This window comes from Chroicocephalus ridibundus, chromosome 8 (assembly GCF_963924245.1).
Source record: "Chroicocephalus ridibundus chromosome 8, bChrRid1.1, whole genome shotgun sequence".
NCBI classification, from domain to species: domain Eukaryota; kingdom Metazoa; phylum Chordata; class Aves; order Charadriiformes; family Laridae; genus Chroicocephalus; species Chroicocephalus ridibundus.
Genome location: NC_086291.1, coordinates 19,278,388 through 19,300,657, shown reverse-complemented (window position 1 = coordinate 19,300,657; position 22,270 = coordinate 19,278,388). Strand labels below are relative to the sequence as shown.

Here is a 22,270-nt window from a genome sequence, read left to right as displayed (position 1 = left end):
CACCTCCCACTAGACCAGGTTTCTCAGAGCCCCATCCAGCCTGGCCTTAAAAACTTCCAGGGATGGAGCTTCCACCACCCCTCTGGGCAACCTGTTCCAGTGTCTCACCACCCTCATGGTGAAGAACTTCTTCCTAACGTCCAGTCTGAATCGTCCCATCTCTAGTTTTAATCTATTCCTTCTAGTCCTACCATTACCTGACATCCTAAAAAGTCCCTCATCAGCTTTCTTGTAGGCCCCCTTAAGATACTGGTAGGCCACTATAAGGTCTCTTCAGAGCCTTCTCTTCTCCAGGCTGAACAACCCCAACTCTCTCAGTCTGTCCTCACAGGAGAGGTGCTCCAGCCCTCTCATCATTCTCATGGCCCTTCTCTGGACATGTTCCAGCATGTCCATATCTGTCTTGTAGTAGGGGCTCCAGAATTGGACGCGATACTCCTGGTGGGGTCTCACGAGAGTGGAGTAGAGGGGGAGAATCACCTCCCTCGACCTGCTGGCCACGCTTCTCCTGATGCAGCCCAGGACACGATGGGCTTTCTGGGCTGCTAGTGCACACTGACGGCTCATGTTGAGCCTCTCATCCACCAGCACCCCCAAGTCCTTTTCTTCAGGGCTGCTCTCAAGCCAGTCGCTGCCCAGCCTCTATCGGTGCTTGGGATTGCCCCGACCCAGATGGAGGACCTTGCACTTGGCCTTGTTGAACTTCATGAGGTTGGCACGGGCCCACCTCTCCAGCCTGTCAAGGTCCCTCTGGATGGCATCCCTTCCCTCCAGCATGTCAGCCGCCCCACACAGCTTGGTGTTGTTGGCAAACTTGCTGAGGGTGCGCTCTATGCCACTGTCCATGTCACTGATGAAGATGTTAAACAAGACTGGTCCCAGTACTGATCCTTGAGGGACTCCACTTGTCACTGGCCTCTACTTGGACATGGACCCATTGACAGCCACTCTTTGGGTGCGGCCATCAAGCCAGTTCTTTATCCACTGAATTGTCAGTCCATCAAACCCGTATTTTATCAGCTTGGAGACCAGGATGTCATGCAGGACAGTGTCAAAGGCTTTGCTCAGGTCCAGGTAAATGATGTCAGTTGCTCTCCCCTTGTCTATTGATGTTGTGACCTTCTCATAGAAGGCCTCCGGGTTTGTCAGGCATGATTTGCCCTTGGTGAAGCCGTATTGATCGTACCCAAGTCCAAATCAGACCGTTATCCCATCGCACCTCCACCTGCTTTCTTGCTTGTTGTCACTCTGCAAAACGGGGAGGCTCCAGCTGAGCTTATCAGCCCCACCCCGGGATCACTTACAAATTCAGGGCAAATCTCCCCTTTCTTCTTTAGCAACAATGTTTGTTAAAAGGGTGACTGCTATTCACAGGGGTGCTGGAATTGTTGAGGTAAAAGCTAAGATTTTCAATGCTTTAATGAAATACTTTTTAGCGATAACACTTATTGGTGGGAAACAAAGTATATTTCCATGTTTTTTCCTTTGAGGCTATTTCCCAATTTCTGTTGTATTATACATGGTGGTTTTGCTTGTGTATTTTCTGGTGAGCAAGGCATTGCACAGGTCTTCTAGAGCAGCATCTTGTGCTTGGGAGATGTCTCTTAGAGCAGTGTCTTGTATTTGGAAAACAACTCTTAGGCTGGTGAAACCGCTCCTGTGAGAGAGGCCCGTCTCCCGCTTTGTCTGGGGAGGACCCAGGGTGATGAGGCTGCTGGTTGGGACTGGAGTGACCTACGCGGTCATCCGTAGCAACTGTGCTTTTTCTGCTGTTGTTTGTAACAAATAGCCTTAGTGAAGCAAAAAAATGTTATGCTGGAGGCCTACCTATAGCCTATTGCTACTTACTTGTTTTTAAGAGGATATTCTTTGCATGTTTGTCTGTAAAGCAGTACATAGAATAGTATATGTGTCCTGGTAGTGTTGGATATATTTTTTTTTAAATAAAGCTTTTCTTAGAATCCTTACAAATGAGAAGTTCTGAATGGTTTTGTAGAGGAGTCCCTATTCCCCATTGCAGACGCTTGATGGCAGATGGGCTGATGGTGCGATGGGGAGCCCTTCAGGGCGCAGTCTCAGCTTGTCTGTGTGACCTCATCTGCGTCCGGCCAAAATGTATCCAAAAAATGCTGGCGAGGAAAGGCCCGTCCAGCTGCTTGTTATGGGCTACTCCCAAACACAGATGGCATTAGGGAAATTCATAGGCAGGCAAAAAAAAAAACCCCAAACCCCATGTTCCTGGTAGAGCAAATGCGATGCATCTCGGCTTTACGTCGAGGCGATGCAGCAGCTTCTCTGTGGCTGGGGAGGGCCGGGCTGGGGGTGGCTCGCGGCACGGTGGGGCCTTATTCGCGGCTGTGGGGTGTTTGTCACCGCTACGGCGGCAACGGCACAACACGGGGCCCAGCCAGGAGGGCGCAGGGAAGCGTCCCGGCTGGGCGGCTCGCCGCCCGGCTGTCCGACACCGCGCCCGGGACCCCCCCAGGAGCCTGGGGAGGCGCGGCTCTCCCGCCGGCCGGCCCGGCCCCCACCTACCGGGCCCGTTACTGGCGGCCGCCCGCGCCCCCGCACGGGTCTCGAGGCGGTGGCGGGTGCGGAGCTGCCCCTCGCGGCGGCGGCTGCGCGCGGAGTGCGCCTGCGCGCGGCGCGGGCAGGGACGTGGCCCGGCTGCCGGGGCCGGCGGAGGGCGGCGAGGCGCTGGGGAGGGGGGGAGCTCGGCGGCGCTGCGGGGGACGCCGATGCTCGCACCTCCCGGCCGCGGGCAACGCTTCCAAGGTGAGGCGCGGCCGGGCCCGCGCCACCGCCGCTGAGGGGGGCCGGGGGCAGTGCGCGGCCGGGCCTAGGTGGGGCGCGGCGACCCCGGCCGCGCTCGTCTCGTCCCCCTCCCGTCGGGCCGGGCAGCGGCGGGGCGTCGCCCCCCCGCGGGCACTGCCGGCCGCCCCCGCCCAGCACCCGCGGCCCTGCCGCCGCGGTGGAGCGGAGGGCGTCACGTTGCTGCCGGGCAAAGGAAAGCCCGCTCCCCGGCGGCGGGGCGGGGGTGAGGGGAGGCCGCGGTGTGCGGCCCTGCCGCCGGCTCGGGGGCTGCGGGGCCGGCGTTCCTCAGCGCCTCAGGCGGCGGGGACGCGGGTGGGCAGTTGGCAGCTCAGTGATGGAAGCGCCTGGGGGTGGCGGCGGGGGGCTCCGGGCCCCGGGGGGCTGCAGAGGGTCTGTCTGCAGAGGGTGATGTCTTCCTCGGCTTTATGGAAGTAACGCTAAACCAGGAACCTATGGGTCGGTCGTTCGTCAGAGAGGGATAATTCTCAAATGGTGTTTCGGAGATCTCCTTTGCTGGCACCTCCTGCCGCATCTGCATAGGCGTGCTTACATAATGAGGGTAAAAAGTCGATGTTAAGGTTCTGGCTACTTGTTATATATCCCAGCTTTAATTCCTAGTGTCGTTTTTCTGTAGTTCCATGTAACTCCTGCTAATTTTCAGCATTGCTGATCTGAGCAATTTTATAGCAAACATGAAGTTGGCATACCACTTTGGATTTCCAGTATGAGCTAGCATTAACACTGACTGTATCAAAACAGTGTTTCACGTCACCCTGGGACAATTTTTTTTTTTTTTGTTAAAGATAGCATACAAGAGATGTAGAGAGGAGTCAGCTTCGTACAGGGAAGATCTGACAATATTCAATATGTTTTACTTCTCTCCAAAAATATTTGTCAAAAAATTCAAAACTTTTTTCCTTTTTTTTTTATTTGTTTTACTTCATGTGCCTAAAGGAGGAGGTAACTGGATCTTTTTTTTTTCCTGGTAGACGGTATTAAAAAGTGCTTTGCATAAATGTGCCTGTTTATTTCTCTTCCCTTCTTTCAGTGTGCAGTTTCTGCTTTGCTCATGATTGTACAGCTCTATATTTACATTTACAAGGATTTAAGGCTTATTTTTAAATACATAGATATGAATTGTTTTTCAAGTAAGAATTAGGAGAAAAAATAGAGATGGCCAGTGAAGAAGAGGGGCATGATCAAGAGGAATCAGCATTATGAATCAGCACTGCCTGAATTTGATAAACTGGGATGAGCGCAGCTGTAGTGACTGTCACTGAATGTCTGTCCAGTTCAACAGTACCTCTGAGAGCAGCAGATGTTTGGGGAAGAAAGCTTCAGCAGAACAGCCTGACTTCCTCCCGGTATCTCTTCCTAACCTCCCACAGGCTGAGGTTTAGGGATTTCCTGAGCTATAGCCTGGTGGCTTGGAATTTTTGGGTTTTGTTTTTTTTGTATTGCTCTCCATATGTTTGTCTTCTGTGGACTTGTGTTATTGTTTTTGAACAAGTAAGCAGGGAGATGGCTGGAGAGTGGAATGGTTGAAATGGGGTTCATAGAAAGGAAGAGATGGGAGAAAAGCATTTTGAAATTTACGAGAGAAGGGGTGGGGGCAGTGCCTCGCCTGACAAACTGTCAGTTTGTTCTCTGGGTAGGATTGATAAGAGCAAGAAATGGAGAAGTAATAAAAACTGGAAGAGTAGTCCTTTCTCAGTGAATTTTCAAAAATAAAATTGTTTACCTTGCTAATTCAAGGTTCCAATGTCATGATTTAGAAGGGGGGAAAGCAGCTAAGTTGGGGTATGCATACTTAACATTATGTTTACATTTTCTTACTCCTCCTGGTTTGTTTTCTGAACTTGTAGAAGGAAAAAAAATATATTTCTAATGCTTAAGGAGGAGACCTAGTAGAATTTAATACTTTAGGTATTGTTTTAAGTGTCAAATGCATAGTTTAAAAGAAAAATCTTTTCTGGTAGCCTGAGAAGAGGAACAATAAAGAAAACAAATCCTCACTTTATGAATGCTGTTTTCTCAAACAACCTATAATTGCCTTGATTCACTCTTTTTCCAAGACCCTGTTAAAATAGTTATCATTAAAAAAAAAAAGGCAAATAATAAATATTCTAGGAGTATGTAATTTTGAGTTGTTAGATATGCTTTCTGAAGCTCTTGAATATGTCACTTAAGTTTGTAGATAGCATGCTCAATTAAAGCCATGCGTCTTCTGTATTTGTAACAACCAACATCATCTGTTGGCAAGTTTTTTATTCCTTTAAATTGGGAATACTGCCTTGCTTTCACTGTAGTCTTGTCTGCTTAAGCATCTGTAGTTGAGGTGTGTCCTTTCCTTCTCCAGCAAGTGGCGGTTGGAATAAACGGATGGTAGCTTATTAGTGGTGCAGGTGTTCTTGTCCTGCTTTGCTCATTTTATTTGCAGTTGTGATGTGTTTTTGCTGTATGCACGTACACAGAAAACTATATTCTCACAAGGTAGTGGTAGATGCGATTTAGTGAATCATAGCTTTTCTTTAATTACTCTTAATGTTGTTTACCTTCCTGTGACTTCTGGAAACTATTCAGTTAGCCGTGAAGAAGTGGTGTTTTGGGGAGAGCCTAGGGATTGTGGAGCCTGCTGTAGGATTCAGGCAACGAGGAATGGGATCTCCTTTTGGTTGTGCTGACAGGGATCACGCTGTGGCCGTCCTGTTATTTCAGGCTGTGTAACTGGCAACTTTGTTTGCTAATTGTGTGTAAAAGTAATCCTTCTGAGTCACAGGGAGGCAGTTATTGTATATTTGGGGTTGAAGTACAATACGAGGGTTGGGCTTTATTCTGGACAAAAAGTAAGGTGTTGTGATAGAATGACTGTGGACACATAACCTTTTTGTACTATTTTCCAACTTGGGAAGCAGCTAAAAGCCACCACCAAATACCTTTATTTTCTTCTGTCTGAACAAATTTTACCGGTCTCTCGTGGTTTTTGTTACCAAAATCTGTCATCTTGTCTGATCTGTATTGTTTTCTAAGTAACTTCTGATTTATTTTTACTTCCATAGTTGAATCCTTTAAAAAAAACAAACGAACCAACCCAAACTTATGTTTTGGTAATAAGTTCTTATAGTGTGTTCTGCTACTTGGTAAGCTATTGAACTTCTCAAACTCCTGAGTTTTCTTATGCCCTATTGTCAGGACAAAATCTTAGTGATTCTTAGCATAGCATTAAATACCTGCTTGATGACACCATAACATGTTCTTGATCCTTTTTTAAATTAAAAAAGTAAATTATGTTGTGATGATACTGAATTCTGACTCACCAGTATCTTACACTGTATTAACTATGCATTTTTTTCTTTGGTTTCATCAGACTGGCGGATGGGGCCAGTCTTTTAGTAGTAGATTGTTGTTGCCACAAGTTGACCATGCACTTCTAACTAAGAGGATGTTAGGAGAAAAGCTTACTGTTACTTTTGTTATAGAAGGGTAGAACTATCAAATGTGGCTTAAAATGAGTGTTAAAAACTAGTAGCTACCCAAAACCTAATGTTTTGGACATGTACTGCCCACACCACTATATAGAGTGACATTGTATAGAAGAAGTTAGTTTTACATCTCTTGTTTTTCAGGTGTTCTTCTTGATTGTGTATAGTTCAAACAGTGAACTACCTTCAGGCATAGTAAAAAGAAATTCCAGTTCCATGCTCTCTGACACAGCAGAGCTAAAACCCAATATTCATTAAGCAAAGTGATTCCCCCCTGCTTCCGCCTTGGAACGTGTAAGTGGTGGAACTTTATGGGTTTGGCTGAAGCTTTAGTATTTCTCAGCCCTTTGGAAAAAGAATTGTGATTGGTCTTTCCAAAGACAAAATGACAAAGGCAAGTTTGAATTCCATAATAAGACACTTGCAGACCATGATAGAATGGGCTTGGGATTCTTACATAATCTTTTTGGTGTCAGACTGGCACTAAAAATTGCCTGTGTTTCATTGATCTTCCTTGCATTTTTCCACTAGTGGGCCTTTTTGAAAGAAGTCAATAGGCCCTTCTTTCCAAATGAAAGTGTAAAACTCAGTAGTCAAATAATTGGAAAATAACTGATTTCATTTGATGAGTAGTTATGTAATTTCTCTGAAGAGCCTCTCCCTTTTCTTTAGTCAATAGCTGAGGAAAATTAGCTTTTTCTAAGTGCTGTGCTCAGAAAAGGCTGTAGGAGCACTGTTACAGACTTCAGTAGCATGGAGGAAGACCCTTCTATAGCCACAAAAATGTACTTACTTCAACTTACACTGTAAGTGCTTGTGAAGACGAGTCATGGATATACTAAGTAAATTGGTGGGTAAAATTAAATATTACTGTAAGACCACAGGTGTTGGTGTGGACTATGTTAAAAGAATTGACTGTTGAAGTATGCACCTGTGTCTAAGCTATTCAGTAAATGTAGCAGATTTAGACAACTTTCCTATGTGGAAATTACTAAATTGGTTACACTTCTCACTTTTAAAACTTTTTATTTCTTGTTCTCTGTCAGCATCTGTGGGCTGTATTGAATTTGTAGCTCACAAGTAAAGATGGTTATCAGTCAGTCATTTAGAAACTGGTTTACTCTTTTGCATTTGAGTGTAAGTGATAGAAAGTTGACCTTCTAGCTGATCGTTTAAAGGAAAGAAGAGTAATGTCCTGAAGGCAGGGTATCACCAACCTCTGTCCCCTGATTTGTTAAAATTCTAGTAAGTAATAAAGTTTCAAGTGTTACCATATTCCATAAGGCCATGATTATGGTCTTCTGTTTCTCCATCAAGTCTCTTTTCATATAACTCTCTGGAAAGGGACCACATGCAACTTGGTAAACAGGAGATAAGCATTTTTGTTCTAGCCTGTAGATTGTGGCATGAGTTTATCTAATCCCTATAAAAAAGGAGAATTACACCCAGAAGATACTTGGGCTACCAGTACGTAACGCAAATGTTGTATGAAATGGTATGTTTTTATGTTGTTATATACTGGATCCTTTTAAACTTACCAATTTAACTCCTTGCAAATTTTGTATACGTTTTTAATGAAGAGTTGTGTTAAAGACAATGATTTTAATTAAGGCTCAGTGAACATTTAAAAATATGACTTAGTTGTTTCTCACTTCCAAAATATAGACCTAAGGCTTTTAGTAAATTTAACTGCATTTATATACTTTTGTTTGTTTATTTTTTTTCTAATGTATTTTAGATGCTAGTCCTGGCTTCTTTCCAGGAGGAAGCTGGCTAAAAGCAACATTAAGGAAGCCAGGCTTTCGGGAAGGAATAGGAAAGTAAAATTGGTAGGAAGGAACTTTAATGATAAACATGTGTGTCCTTCAGTGTGTGTTACTTTTTGGTAAATGCCTGATAATACTTACTTGAACTTCAGTGAAACAGATTGAGTTCCATTTTATTGAAAAAGAAAAAAAATCTTCCAATCTAGTTCATAAACAAACTGACTTTGCAGGAGTTGTTCTTTATTTTAGCTGATAAATCTGATTCTTCCTTTTCTTTTTTTAGCCTTTTTTTTTTTAGTCCTCCAAGTATCTGTGTGTGTAACTTGGCATGCCGAGCCTCCAATAGAAAGACGTTTTCCAAAGCGAGGTCTAAGACAACAAAGAAACAAAGGAATTTTCCCTGTTAAAGGCTTTCGCTGTAGTCCTTCAGTATTTTCTCTTGTAGCTCTGAGGAGCTCTCAGCCATCTTTTGTACAAAAGCACTATATGTGGTTCTTTTCCCCTTGAAAGAACGTGTCTATGGTATTCTGAAGGTTGTCACATACCGGTATCAGACAGGAAACTTGTTTGATAGAGGATCACTTTTAGACGGACAGGGCAATGCTTAATAGATTGTACATCTCACTGGACTTCAGAGGTAATTAGAAACCTGGAATTGTTCTTGGAAATAAACAGAATTCAGTGCAATTTGGTCAATGGTTGAAATGCTATTAACGTGACTTTGAGCAATGGTTTCAACCTCTAGTGGATCACTACAGCATTTCTAATGAAGTACCTCATTAAAACACCTTATGTACTAGATTGCTATGTTGTGTGTGTGAACTTGGAGCTTCAAGCTTCCTTTTAGATACTTTAGGACCATGAAAACCCCACCCTGTTAGAGTCTGAAGATGACTTTTAAAGAACTTGTATTTACTAAATGATACTACAGAAGGCTTTCTGATTGCTTAACTTTTACACAATATAAAATGTTAGACTGCTTTATTCTTTATATCAGAAAGGCTTAGAGAGCTAGTGAATATCAAGTGAAATGGAAGCTGGTGAATCCTAACTAGGGTATTCCTGACAATTGTTAGGTGCTATTACAAGAAAAATCACAAATATGAGAGTAAATCAGGGCTTTTTCTTCAGACTTCAGCAGAAATTGGTTAGTGCAAAAAATGTGGCTGAACCTTATAGTGAAACCATGTTTGAGCCCTAAATTAGGATTTTAGCTTGTCAGGAAGCATGATAACAGGCTGATTCACCAGCTACCTCTCCTGCATATGTCATTGACTGAGTCAGTTTAATTTATTCTTCAGATATTAGAATGCTATTTGCTTTTTTGAAGCGAGCAGGGGACTGGGTCCATGAATGCTTTATAACTGGCTTGAAAACCATATATACAATTGTCATTTAACCCCAGCCAGCAGCTAGAACCATGCAACTGCTTGCTCACTCCCTCCCCTCCACCGTAATTGGGGAGAGAATCGGAAGAGTAAAAGTGAGGAAAAAATCATGGGTTGAGATAGAGGCAGTTTAATAGGTAGAGCAAAAGCTGCGCACACAAGCAAAACCAGAAATTAATTCACTGCTTCCCACTAGCAGGCAGGTGTTCAGCCATCTCCAGGAAAGCAGGGCTCCATCGTGTGTAATGGTTACTTGGGAAGACAAAACACCATCACTCTGAATGTCCTTCCCTTCCTCCTTCTTCCCCCAGCTTTATGTACTGAGCATGACTTCACATGTCATGGAATATCCAGTTGGGATCAGCTGTCTCAGCTGTGTCCCCTCACAGCTTCTTGTGCACCCCCAGCCCTCGCTGGCAGGGCGGTGTGAGGAGCAGAAAAGGCCTTGAGTGCTTAGCAACAACCGAAAACATTAGTGCGCCATCATCACAGTTTCTTATCCCAAATCCAAAACATAGCACTACACCAGCTGCTAGTAAAAAAAGTTAACTCTATCCCAACTGAAACCATGACAACAATTTCAGCACCAATTATGTGAGACTTCTTTTTATATGTAGAATAGTATGAGAATTACTTCTTGTATGCTGGAAGTTCCCATTTCTTTCTCTTTTCAGGAAGAGAAAAAAGAGAGCATAAATATATAGAGTAGTGTCTGTGTAAGGCTTGCAGTTATTTTTACTTTGTCATATGACAAGAATAGCTGAGACAGTATTTCAGGTAATCAGCATACCTGTAACTTTATTACAGATTTTCCTCAGGAAAATGCAGAATATAGGTATTAAGCTAATTCAATGCATATAGGGAAATACCTTTTTCTTTTTTTAAAGAAATCTAAACAGACTTTTTTAGAAAAACAAATATTGTCAGTCTGGCAAATGCAAAAATATGTGGTGGTAACCTTTTTGGGCTTACTGTAAGGTGCTGCACAAAACCTTGGGATTCTCAGGGCAAGGGATTTATATAATGGTATGTAATGTGGGATGCTGCAGTCTACCTTCAGCTTGCCTTACTTATAGTATTTCTTATGCTGCTCTGCTGCAGTATTCCTTTGAGTAACTCAAAAATCAAAACACAGTGTTGTACTTCCTTTTGGTAATAAAGCGCTGTAATCAGCAGCTAATTAAAGATACTAAACAAAGTTGAGATACTGAATTTTATGTATTTTAATTGGCATATATAAACTGCACATCATATATATCTATGTATAATATCAATATAAGCATTCATTATTTTTTGCAGTAGCTTAAAGTGCGTAGCAGACAGGTCTGTGCCTTGCCTGATGACTGACCAGATGGGTGAAAATTGCTGGTAGTTCTGTTTTGCTCACTGGAAACTGCAGCGGAGTAGAAAGTCATTAGTAGTTAAGTGTTCTCCCCCATATCTTTTTAAAGATCAATATTTTCAGACTCAAAATTCACACATTTATTTAGGAGGTATCTACATGGCAGGCAGATGCAAATGAACTCTGCCAGTGCTCTTGGTCTGTTGGCAAACTGGGAACAGTGAAGCTGTTAATACGGCTTGGAGCCTGAGTGAATACACCTGGTTTGGGACTGAGCCTGCCCAGTTCCCCTGTGTCCTCCTGCAAAGGGTAAAGAAGGCGTACCCCTGCCTGCTTGTCCCCAGATGTGGCTATCTTCAGTGGAAAGTGTTGGTGTCCCTGGGAATGGGCCAGGAGCAGCATTTGTGTTCAAAGTCTGATGAATTGGCAGGTTCTTGAGTGAGACCCCTCTGGGGGAAAAGCATGTTTTTTGAAATGGGTTGACTCTGTTTTTGATCACGCATTAATAATAATTAATAATGGCTTGATCATCCTGATGATGCTTTTGATGAGTTGGCATGCTTCCCAGGCAATGTAGGTTACCTTTTATACTCTTCAAATGTAACTTGAATTTCAGCATCTGAAAAATGCTGGGAATAAAAAGGAAACCAGTTCTCTTTGCATAGTTGAAAACTGGCTGAGGTGAGGTGAGCAAAGAATGCTGTTAACTGAGGGTTTCTGGCCTGAGCTGGTTAGCTGAGGGGATGGGGTCTTGCATAGATCTGGTGAGCGCTGGGACTTCCAAGGCAGAGTCTGGGGCTGAGGTGTCTGCGATACACGGTGTAGCGCAGGAGGGCGCCAAGTAGAGCAGCTTTGCAAGTGTGAGCGCTTCAGCGGTGAGATAAGGCAGAACAGCGTGGAAGTAGCAGAGGTGGATACGCTTAGTGGGAGGATGATGGCAAAGGCAAAAGTCCTATCTCATGTGTAGTTAGATTTGTCGCTGTGACCTAGCTAAGATTTTGGAATGAGCACTGTGGTGTATCTGGCTGTCCTTGTTACTGCTACAAACAGCTGAGCACATGGCTATGATCTCTTTTCCACCATAATGAAGAGTAGGAAAGGGAAGGACACTTCATGACTGCAGAGCATTGTTGTAGCCAAAAGGGAAACACTGCTGTAGGCCTGCAGAAATATCACTGGTTAAATAATAACCATTTTTGAAAAGAAACACTGTTTAAGAAAGCCTTGAGAAGACACAAATACAAAGAAAAGATGAAAGGTTTAATGATAATGAGTCAGTAGGATTAATTTCTGTACTATATGTATATATCGTCTTAGTAGTGGGACGCAGATTTCTTGTTGCAGGGATTATCAGTGGAAAGGTGGAAAGTAGCAGTGGTCTGTCGTTTAGCGGCAGCTAAATGCAGCTACCCTGTTAGATGCAGCGGTCTACATAGGGTTGAAAAGCTTAAGACACGTAGCAGGGATTTTCATTTTCTGTTAAGAGAAGGATGAAGAGTTGGAAGGGCAAGTGTAGGAGCCCTGTGTGCGTGTTTGTAGGAATACTGGTGTGTTGCTCCAAGAAAGGCTTTCTTATTTTCAAATTCCAGTGACCTGGTTTCTGGAAGGCCTTAAGTCACTTGTCAAAGAATAACTCTATGAAATCTGTCACTGAATAGAAATTATGAAATTAACATAGTTGAAATGATGAAATATGAAAATCCTGTTACGCCATCCTATTTAGGGAAAGGGATAACAAAGCTGATAGTAAATACCTTCATGTTTAGGTCCGTGAGTCTATGTTGATGCTGACAATTTGAGAACTGGCTTTAGATTTTTAGGAAACCCTGGAAAAGCCTGGCAAAAGGGAAGTAGGCTCAACTAGTTAGCTATTAGACGAGAATATTTTTTTCTTAGTTTAGCTTGTCCCTGGGTGACTGCCATAGCTGTTTTCTCCAAACAAATTCTTCATGTGTTTTTGATACAAACTTCACTGTGAGCCTTTTGATCTTCAAACATTTGCTTTTTGCAACTGTGCATATTTTGCTTGTTATATGTATGCTTTCAGACTAGGAATTTTTTTGGTACTAATTCTCTAAATACATTCTAATGAAACTCTGAACTACTTTTAGAGACAGGAGTGTTATTAGAAACATTCTCACTTAACTGCTGTCTTGCATGGCTTTCTTGACCATACTTTTTCTTAGTATTCTTCACATAATGGAAAGGTTTGTAGAAACCAATTATTTTTTTTAATGCTGAGTGATGTGTTGGTGAACAAATGTTAGTAAGATTCTTGACTTCTGTCCCCCACCACCTGCTTCAGCTGTTTTCATGTGGAGTGTGAGCCTCATAATGTATAAGCCAGACTCAGCTTGGATTTACTTTTTCACCTTAAGTCTTCCTAGTTGCTTTACTTTGTCAAGAGAGAAAAATTGATTGTAAACTTTCTCTTCCTGTTTCTGTTACACAGGGTAATACTTAAAATCGCTGCTTTTCTAACATTATATGTGAGATTCTTAGAAGGTGGATGACTTAAAATCTGCTGTGTATGGCAGTCATGTTTGATGTGGTGTTCAGATTGGCCCTGTTTCTGTCAACATTTATCTTTGCAATAGTTGCATTACATGTCATATTTTTAAGCAGTTTAAAGCCTTTGAGAAAATAATCGGTCTTAAGTGAGATGTATGAGTTACCTCTATCCTGATGCTATTTTATTCAAAGTGAAACAGCAATAACTTGTTCTTTCATAGCAACAGAGAATAAAGGATATTGACTGAGTGAAATATTAATGCATGTATTAATCTTAAGATTTTGAAACCTCTAGTGATTTTTATTCCTTTCTTGTATAAAAGATGATGTCAAATGTTAGTATTGGAAGTGATTTTTTTCAAAGATCATCTTTAAAAGATCACGTGTTGTGTATTTTTTAAAAGAACTGTATTGATACACCTGAGCTTTCCTGTCCAACAGTGACATAAGAACCAACTGGAACCTTTCTGATGCTTGTGTTGGGACCTTACTGTTCCCACCTGTGGCTTGTATCCCTGCATCTGAGGTTTTCTAGCAATATCTGTTACCGTTTTCAGAATGAATGTTAAGCATATGGACATCAGAAACCTCTTTGCAGTCCTCTAGGAGAACTCTTGTGTCACGTTGCTGGTGGAGAGGAAGTGGGGAAATGGGGTGCCACTGTTCTGTTTGGCCTTTCCTCTTGTTTTCTGAAGGCATTCAGTGTGTATTCCTTTCGATGAGACATGAAAATAAAATACTGCTGGATTTGATTCGCAAAGAAGTTCATTGTAGCATTGTATGTAAATAAAAGCTTCTGCTTTAGGAACCAGTTATTCAGTCTATATACTGTGCTTCAAGTAATTGCATGGTGTGCTGAAATGGAGTTACTTTTTCCAGTTGAAATTGTGCTTATTTAGATTCTATTAGAGGATCTTGGGAAGGGATTTTTTTCCTGTAGCTCAGTGTCTTTAGTATCATAGCAATTATTGTATACACTGTACTGCAGAATTGTTTGTGACAACCATTGAGCAATTCAGTGTTTTGAGGAAGTCAGCAAAGGTGAAAATAAATAGTTGCCAGCAGCACCGCTTCAAAGCGAGTTCCTCTTCAACCTTGGTTTTGCTGGGCAGCTATCTCTTCCTTTAAGGTGCATTTTCCCTGAGTTGGGCCAGGGAAGAATTGAACTCTGTGAATTACTGTAGGTCAAAGCCTCTTACATTTTCATTTGCTGAAGGAAGCTCTTGTGAGGGGTTCATTAGAAAATACCTCCAGGGGCTGCTGTTCGTTCTTCTCTAGTGATCCGTGAATCTGTTAGGCTGGATTACCCCGTAACGCTGGTCAAGAAGCAGTGGCAGTTTATGATCGGTCCCAGTTAACCTCCTCGTTCCTGGACCCACCATTTCCCCAACTCTGCTCAGAGGTCCCTTCTGCTCTAGTAGGATCTCTTGCTTTTCCTCCAGGATGCCTCTCAACCCCAGGCACTGGTGGTGGGATCAGGGGTGAAGGACACTTGGTGTAGGAGTGACCAGAAGAGAAAGGGACAGAAGAGTTGGCAGCATGAGGCATTTAATGTAAGATGTTCAGGACCTGTTGTAAATTCACAGGTGTAAATTCTTTGTGGCAGTTTTCTGCATGCTGGCAGATATTAGAGGATCTTTTGCTTTGGTGTAGATTAGAAATGTGGTACCCCTGCTCCTCTGTCCTGTCACCACAGGGATTAATGAAAGTGAGCAGTGGATGGTCTGGAGTGTTTACATTGATGTACTGCTCCAGTGTCCATCAGTCAAGTAGTTGACTGTTTCTACATCTATTTTTCTATAGCTTGTGTGCCATTATTAGTTTATCAAGATGTTTTAAAATAAGCTTTTACTTCTATTTATTTTTGTAATGGGGAGTCTGAGCTGATCCTGGATCCTGTGGTATTTCTGTACTGCAGAAATGAGCTCTGTGAGTATACATCAGGAATTTCTCCATGTCTGTCTTTGTGAATTAGCAGAATACTTGCATGTTACTTCTTTTATAATATTGTTTAGCTGTTGATGCTTGTGTTGCTTCTGACAACTTTGGGTGTTCTGGAGAAATAAATAATCTCAATGTCGTTTATATGCATATTGTATATTTTTTTTCTCCTTTGTTCAGTGCAGCAGGTTTACTGGAAGAAAAGTTATTAAAAAAAGATAATTATTGCATCCTCTTCTTTTTGTCATCACAGGTGGCGACAGACAAGGTTGCAGGAAAGCTGAGCTCTACTCTCTCATGGGTGAAGAACACTGTATCGCACACCGTCAGTCAAATGGCCAGTCAGGTGGCAAGTCCATCTGCCTCATTACACACTACATCCTCCTCTACCACTCTGTCTACACCCGCGTTATCACCGTCCTCACCAACACAGCTGAGTCCTGACGACTTAGAATTACTTGCTAAACTTGAGGAACAGAACAGGTGAATGGAAAAGTTTTTGGTCTTCAAAGTATAGTAATGAGACTAGAATTGGTTTATTGCAATTTCACCATAGAGGCTCTTAGAGGAGGGTTAGGTAAAACTTCATGGCACAACATTTCAATTTCAAGGCTCCAAGGCTTAAGAACCTGTGTTCTTGTTCTGTGTTTTTAAAAGATTTTTTTTTTTTGTGGAACTGTAAAAGATGTGTTTCTCTCCTGCTTTTACAGGATTGTTTATAGCTGCCTCTAATCCTAAGAATGTACACTGCAGCCATGTGGTTTTCAGTGTCCAATTTCATAGAATTGTTCAGGTTGGAAAAGACCAAGATCATTGAGTCCAACCGTATTTAAAATAGAGAATCTCAGGGAACAAACTTTCATATAACCTTACGTTCTTACATCAAAATTGTTATTTCCATTAGCTATTTGAAATGTTAAAGATTTCTGAATTCCATTCCCCACTTTTACTAAGGTCTGTCTTTCTGCTCTATAACCTGCTCTGTTTAGAGATGGAACAGTGTTCACCAATCTTTATTTGCAAGAAATAGTAGATGCATCCTGCTGTTACTGCAAGGTGGCTGATACATAATGTCTTAATTTAATGAAAAGTAAATTCCTAATTAGTCTTTTCTGTTAATCCTGTTTGTTTGTGTTTTTTTTAATACAGTGAGCAACCGTTTTCTTGGCAGCCTTTCCATGAGTATAAATTTATCTGTTCCATCTACCATTCAGGATGAAACTTTCAGTTGGATCCGTTGCTCTTGATGTGCACAGTGATTGCAACAGTGTTACTAAGAAATAAAATTGGACTGTATGATTTCTTAATGTTGAATTTCCAGAACCTATAGTTACTTGCAGTCTTGAGGCAGGACTTCTTGCAGAATTTGGTTGTATTTGACAAGGCTGTTTCAGACTGCAAAGGAGAACTTGAGCTCCAAATAGGTTTTAGACTTAGCAGATAGCTGCAGGGCTTTGCCTGCTGAAGATGGCAGTCCCTTGTGCGGTAGCGAAGTGCAGAGTTTGATTGTTTAGCTCAAACTAGCTTCTGTTCCAGCTTCTGCTAGCGTGCTGGACTTTGCACTGAGGCAGTTGAGGTACTCGGGGCTTTTTTACCCTGCTGATTTAGTTATGGGGGTAGGAACTTTCAGTAGAGAAGAGTCACTGGGAGGAGGTGGGGCTAATGCCATTGTGTCACCTGGCATGTCTTGTGTTTGTATTCTACAGCCTGACAGCAAAACAACTTACAGGGAATTTGTTAGTCTGGTTCTTGACCAAGAATGGAAGGCAGCTTCTAGAACCACCTCATCCTCTTTTCCTTCTGGTTTATGGAATTGTCTCTCCTTCAAAGATTAATTATATATTTAATTTTTGCTGTGCTAGTAGCAAATCTAAATTTATCAAAAGAAGAAAAAAAAGAGAATGCTTTTAAGAAAGTTAATTTGCATTTAATCTGAGGCATTCTGCTCTGTTCATGACTAAATGACTAGCTTTTATTTGAAAAGCAGTAATAGCTGTTCTTTGGACTGCTTATCTGTGTTGGAGTGCAACGTCTTTACGGCTAGAGTGATCTCACTAAGCCCCGCAGTTAGACTAGTTTACTTGTTGAAGGAAGAATGTGAGCTTGGGCTTGCTAGCCTTTCTTTTTCGAGTCAGCTTTCTTCGTTTAGTAAATAAGTTAGCAAATCCTGTCTGGCTTTAGTTTTAGCCAGACCTGTTTCTCAATCCCACAGTAGTCTTCTGTGTGAATTCTAATTAGAGGCTATCTTATCGAGTCTACCTTTTCTCATGAGATACTACACTTTAATACAGAAATTTGATGCTCTGGGTGCGCTGTAGTTTCAGAACAGTTTGAATCTGCATTTTAGCACAGTGGCACTTTGTTGACAAGGAATTGTATTCTGAACACAGGGAACTGTTCTTCTTTCTGCTTGCTGGAAGAATTGCTGGTGATGGATGTTTTTAAAGGTTTCCTTTTCATTGCTGGCTTTTATCTTAAGGAGAATATGAATTAGTTAAACAGCTAGAAGTAGAAAGAACTCAATTTGTATCAAGCTATGTCTTGTAGCATTCTGTAATCCAATTATACTGGAAGTCCCCTCAGAATAACAAGGCAGCTTGGTCCAGAGTCCTGGTGGAGCTGTTTGGCATTAGTAAATCATTTATTAAAGTTTTAGGTGAAAGAAAACAGTGACCAAATGCCACAGAACTTGCTACTTACTGTAAAAAGAACTTCCCGTTTTCAAATCTAAGGACAATGAGTTTATTCAGGTAAGGTCAAATTACAGAAACTTAGCATAGCTTCTATAGAAAGCTGTGAAAATGGAAAGTGACTAGTTAGAGCCTTTTTTTTTATAATTGTAATGTTTATTCTGTGCTTGTTTACTTTGAATTTGATCTTTAGGCACTGTCTCAGATTGAGAGGAGGAGTTCGAAACCATGAATTTTCATTATGGATCAGTATAGGCTAGGTTTCTAAACATTAAAAATGATCTTTTTTTAAAATTTTTTCCTCAAAGCAAGATTTTCTTCATTCCCTTAATATGGACTAAATTAAAACTGGTCTTGGAAAAGCTGCTTTTCTTTTTCAAAAGCACTACTATTTAACCCTTTTCCAAACAAAATACTGCTTCAGAGCCTGTTCTTGTTTTCGTGAGTTAAATTTCTTTTTTTCCCCCCTAACTTCCATAAGCACCAGTAGGTGAAAGCTGGGAATAGGGGAAGCTAGTATAAATATCTCTATCGTAGCAGACATCTTAAAAATTGTCGGTATGCTGAGATTCGTGTACAATCTCAGGAACAATATAACTCAGGTTATAATTTACTAAATATCTAAAACTGAACCTGACCTTGCTGAGATGCTGGGGGGGGTGTTGGCTTTTGTGCAGGTGCATTGAGAAATTATTCAACTAGGTCACTCTGATGTTGGAATTCTTGCAAGTTAAAACACAAATGAAACTCTTAATACGGCAAAACACTTTTTCAAGTTAGTCTTAATTCTTGGTCTTACCTAACATGTGGTCTAAAAAAAATTTCCCCCTGCTTGTGAGGCTCAGTATTTGTTGATGATAAACAAATCATGCCTTCTTGCCCAGAATTCTCAGCTGCTTGCAATATTGATGGCCATAGCAACCAGCTAACAGGGAGGTCTCGTCAGCGACTTGCCCAGCACTTGGTACATCTTTATGTATACGTTGTTCCCTGATAACCCCCAAAGTTGTCACATCTGACCACCAGGCTTTAATTACACATTCATTAGCTATACTAACCATTTTTGTTGCCTGGTCCTTATTTCTTAGGTCTGAGATTTTTCTCGTGCATTTAAAAAACACCATGCTGATTTGTGAGTAGTTGTCAGCAAATGTCAGGTGTTTTAAAATTGCTCCAGGTTATAATTATTCTGTCTGTATTTACACTTTCAATTTAAAAAAAAAAGTGCAATCAGGTCATCTTTAAGGAGGCTAATTCTTTGTCTTTTCTTTAAAATTACTGTCTCTTTTGCAGTACTGTAATTGAGAATATTTTAACTTTCTTATGTTCTCTGTCAGGCTGATGCACACCAGCTGTGGGGTTTTTTTGCTACTAAAATCATGAGACCATAAAACACTTGTATCTTACATTTCTTAATGCTGTTGATGCATGATGTGGCATTTTTATCTGTTTCTTAAAAGGCTGCAATGTGAGCTGTTCTTTTGTCTGCAGAATCACTTGAGATCTTAAGAAGAAACAGTAAAGTAGACCAGTTTTTCTTTTCAAATTTAGTACAAATGGATGTTGGAAACCGTTCCACTGAACCTTTGGGTGCATTCTTTGTAAAGAGGTTGGAAGAACTGATTTCTAAACAAACAATTAATAGTGTGGTCCCGTGATTAGAAGAACTTGAATTTGTTTTTTGTGTGCTTTCTTTGCAGACTCTTGGAAACAGATAGCAAATCCTTGCGATCAGTAAATGGGTCAAGAAGAAATAGTGGATCTTCTCTTGTATCTAGTTCATCAGCTTCTAGCAATCTCAGCCATCTTGAAGAAGACTCATGGATTCTGTGGGGGAGGATTGTGAATGAATGGGAAGATGTACGGAAAAAGAAAGAAAAGCAAGTTAAGGTAGTAGTTGGACACTATTTTTTAGGATATATTTGTAATGTGATATAAGTGATACTGTTTTATCTTCCTGTTGGTCTTGGTTTTTTTTTAAGATAAATATGCAACAGAAGCTTCCAGTTGAATCTGCTTCCATCCTTAAGTCTTAGTGCTTTCTATGTATCTGTTACCAGACTCTGGTAATGGTTTTGCCCAGGAAGTCTCTTATTGAAAACAAGATGCATTTATTGTATCTTGAATACTAAAGCTTTCAGTCTACCTCTAGTGAGAGATTCCCACAAATATAGGGAACACTTGCTTCACGATTCCAAAATGGAATTACCGAAAACCCATTTAAGGCCATCTGATAGCTGGATGCTATGATTCTTTCCCACTGAGCAGCTGTCTCTTTAAAGCATTCTTATTAGAAGAGCTAATAATTCGACTGTATGAGGCTCTGATGAGTTTAGTTTTTTTGTGCATGCCAAGTGTGCTGACCCCAGGGATGACCTTAAGCAGAAGAACACGTACTTTCTAAATTCGGAGTTGATGGGACAGACTTTGACTAGTGTGTATCCAGTCTGGGTTAGCCGTGGGCGTGTACAGAAGTGGAATTCAATTACACTTTAAATTCAAACTAAAAAGTATCTAGGGCATTTGAACATGGCATTTGCCATGTTTCAGAGCCAGCAAGTACAGCAGCGTGGGATTTTTTTTGTAGGCAAGTCTGTTCTGCTTTGGTTCTTTATTGACTCTAGTCTGTAGTTTTATGTGCAGAATACAAATTTCAGGGTCTTTTGAGCAAGTTTGAAATGTGCGTGTATGAATAGGTTGTGGGAAGGCAGAACAATGGGGTAAAGTAAAGTATCTTTTATGTGAAGCAGTTGTGAAGAGAACATGACTTGAGAGAGGAAACAAGGGAAGAAAATGAATTCAAGACTTCCTGCTTGCATAGGGAAAACAGTTTTTGGAAAGGTGTTCCCAAAAGGCTGTGAAAAGAAGGCCACGTGAACCTGGCAAGAGAAAGCAGAAGTGAGATGGTAATAAGTAGACAGAGTTCATTTGAACTGCCAGTATTTGAATATTTTAAACATCATGAGTATCACTTGTTTTTACAGCTGGCCAAGTATAATTTGGGGAGTATTTGGCTAACTTTCAGTAAATATTTAATTATATTGCTAGTGAGTTTTCCTTTGCTGGTTAAGTAATCCTCAATTTTTTTGTTTGTTTTTGTTTTGTTTGTGGAAAGTCAGCCTAAACTGTCATTCTGCATTTACGATGGAATACCAGAACATGCGTACCTATTTCCTGCCTGTGCCAGGAGGTATGACTTTGGCAGCATAGGTATCTTTTTGTCTTGGCTGTAAAAGCTGGTCTTAAGTTATTAGATACCTAGTAAGTTTTTTAAGTTTTAGACCTAGGTGTATATACCTTCCTGCATAGGTGATATGCTTCATCCTTATGTCTTTTGATACACTTCAGAACATCCTTCCTGGTTATGGAGGGATTCTGAAGGATGACGTAAGTCCCGCTTTCCAGTGTGCATAATATTGTGTAGAATAGCACCATTGTAGTGCTGCTAAGGTGTGTTTTCCTGCTGTTCCTTCAGGATTCTTGGAGGCATTAACCTTGTTATTTTGTCAAGCAAATGCGTGGTATCTTTAAGCAAGAAACCACTTGCCAATGTTGTTAGTAGCCATGGAGGCTTTAGGATGACTGATGTGCAGTCTGGTAGTGTGTTGTTGACAAATGATAGCTCATCTAGAGACAGATGTGGAAAGCTGATGTGTTGGGGTGGTTGTCAGAGTTGGAAATCTTTTAGGGAATAACACAGGTGTCATGGTTGTGTTATAGACAGGACAAATAGTTGGGGTGGCATTACTAGCATGATCCTGAAGAAGGCTGGAGATCTTAGGGATATGAGAAAATTGAGGTCAGTGATGCAAAACTCCTGCAGTAGAGTTCAAGCTTAACAAAAACAAAACTTGAAAGCAGGAGTCTGTTTAGAAGTTGTAACTGTTGCATTAATTAATCTTAGTTTGGAGAAGTAGGAGAAATATTTGGAGCAAGCAGGAAAAAGAGGAAGCTTTGCAAAATAGGAGATACCTCTGGCTTCAGAATAAATACTAGTGAAAGAAGCTATCCTTTAGGAGACAGAATACTTGATAACAGTTCTTAAGGCACAAAAATTATTAAAGGAACTCTCTTGCCTTGAAGTGACAATCTTCTAGGTCAGACTGATCCTAATTGCAGAAAGTACCACTAAGACAATCTGTGTACTTCCTGACTCGTGCTTTTTTTCTCACTTTTCAGATCAAGCAACAAGGCTACTTTCTGCTTGTGCTTTCTGAAAAGTACCAGATTCTTAGATCTATTGATCTGGAAAGGTTTGAATTGTGTAATACCTAGCTGATCTCTTTTATTTTTTTATTAGGGAAGATAAAGTAAATTTAGTTAATTCAGTAGATGT

The 22,270-nt window shown here is 41.2% G+C and overlaps 1 protein-coding gene across 7 annotated transcripts in view; it reads left to right on the top strand.

Annotated features, from left to right (window-relative positions):
• The first annotated feature begins 2,324 nt into the window (after positions 1-2,324).
• The window catches only part of EVI5 (ecotropic viral integration site 5), an 84,315-nt gene continuing 64,369 nt past the window's right edge, over positions 2,325-22,270 (top strand). For 2 of the 7 annotated variants that reach the window (XR_010072310.1, XM_063344475.1), the window contains exons 1-3: positions 2,325-2,775; positions 15,498-15,727; positions 19,635-19,824. Coding sequence is in view for 6 of the 7 variants with exons in the window: in XM_063344475.1 (XP_063200545.1) it covers positions 15,579-15,727; positions 19,635-19,824 (339 nt within the window). In the remaining variant the exon portion in view is untranslated. Of the gene's footprint in view, positions 2,776-15,213; positions 15,233-15,497; positions 15,728-17,907; positions 17,995-19,634; positions 19,825-22,270 lie in introns of those variants that run through there. The other 5 variants (XM_063344476.1, XM_063344473.1, XM_063344474.1 and 2 more) reach the window with 5 other exon arrangements.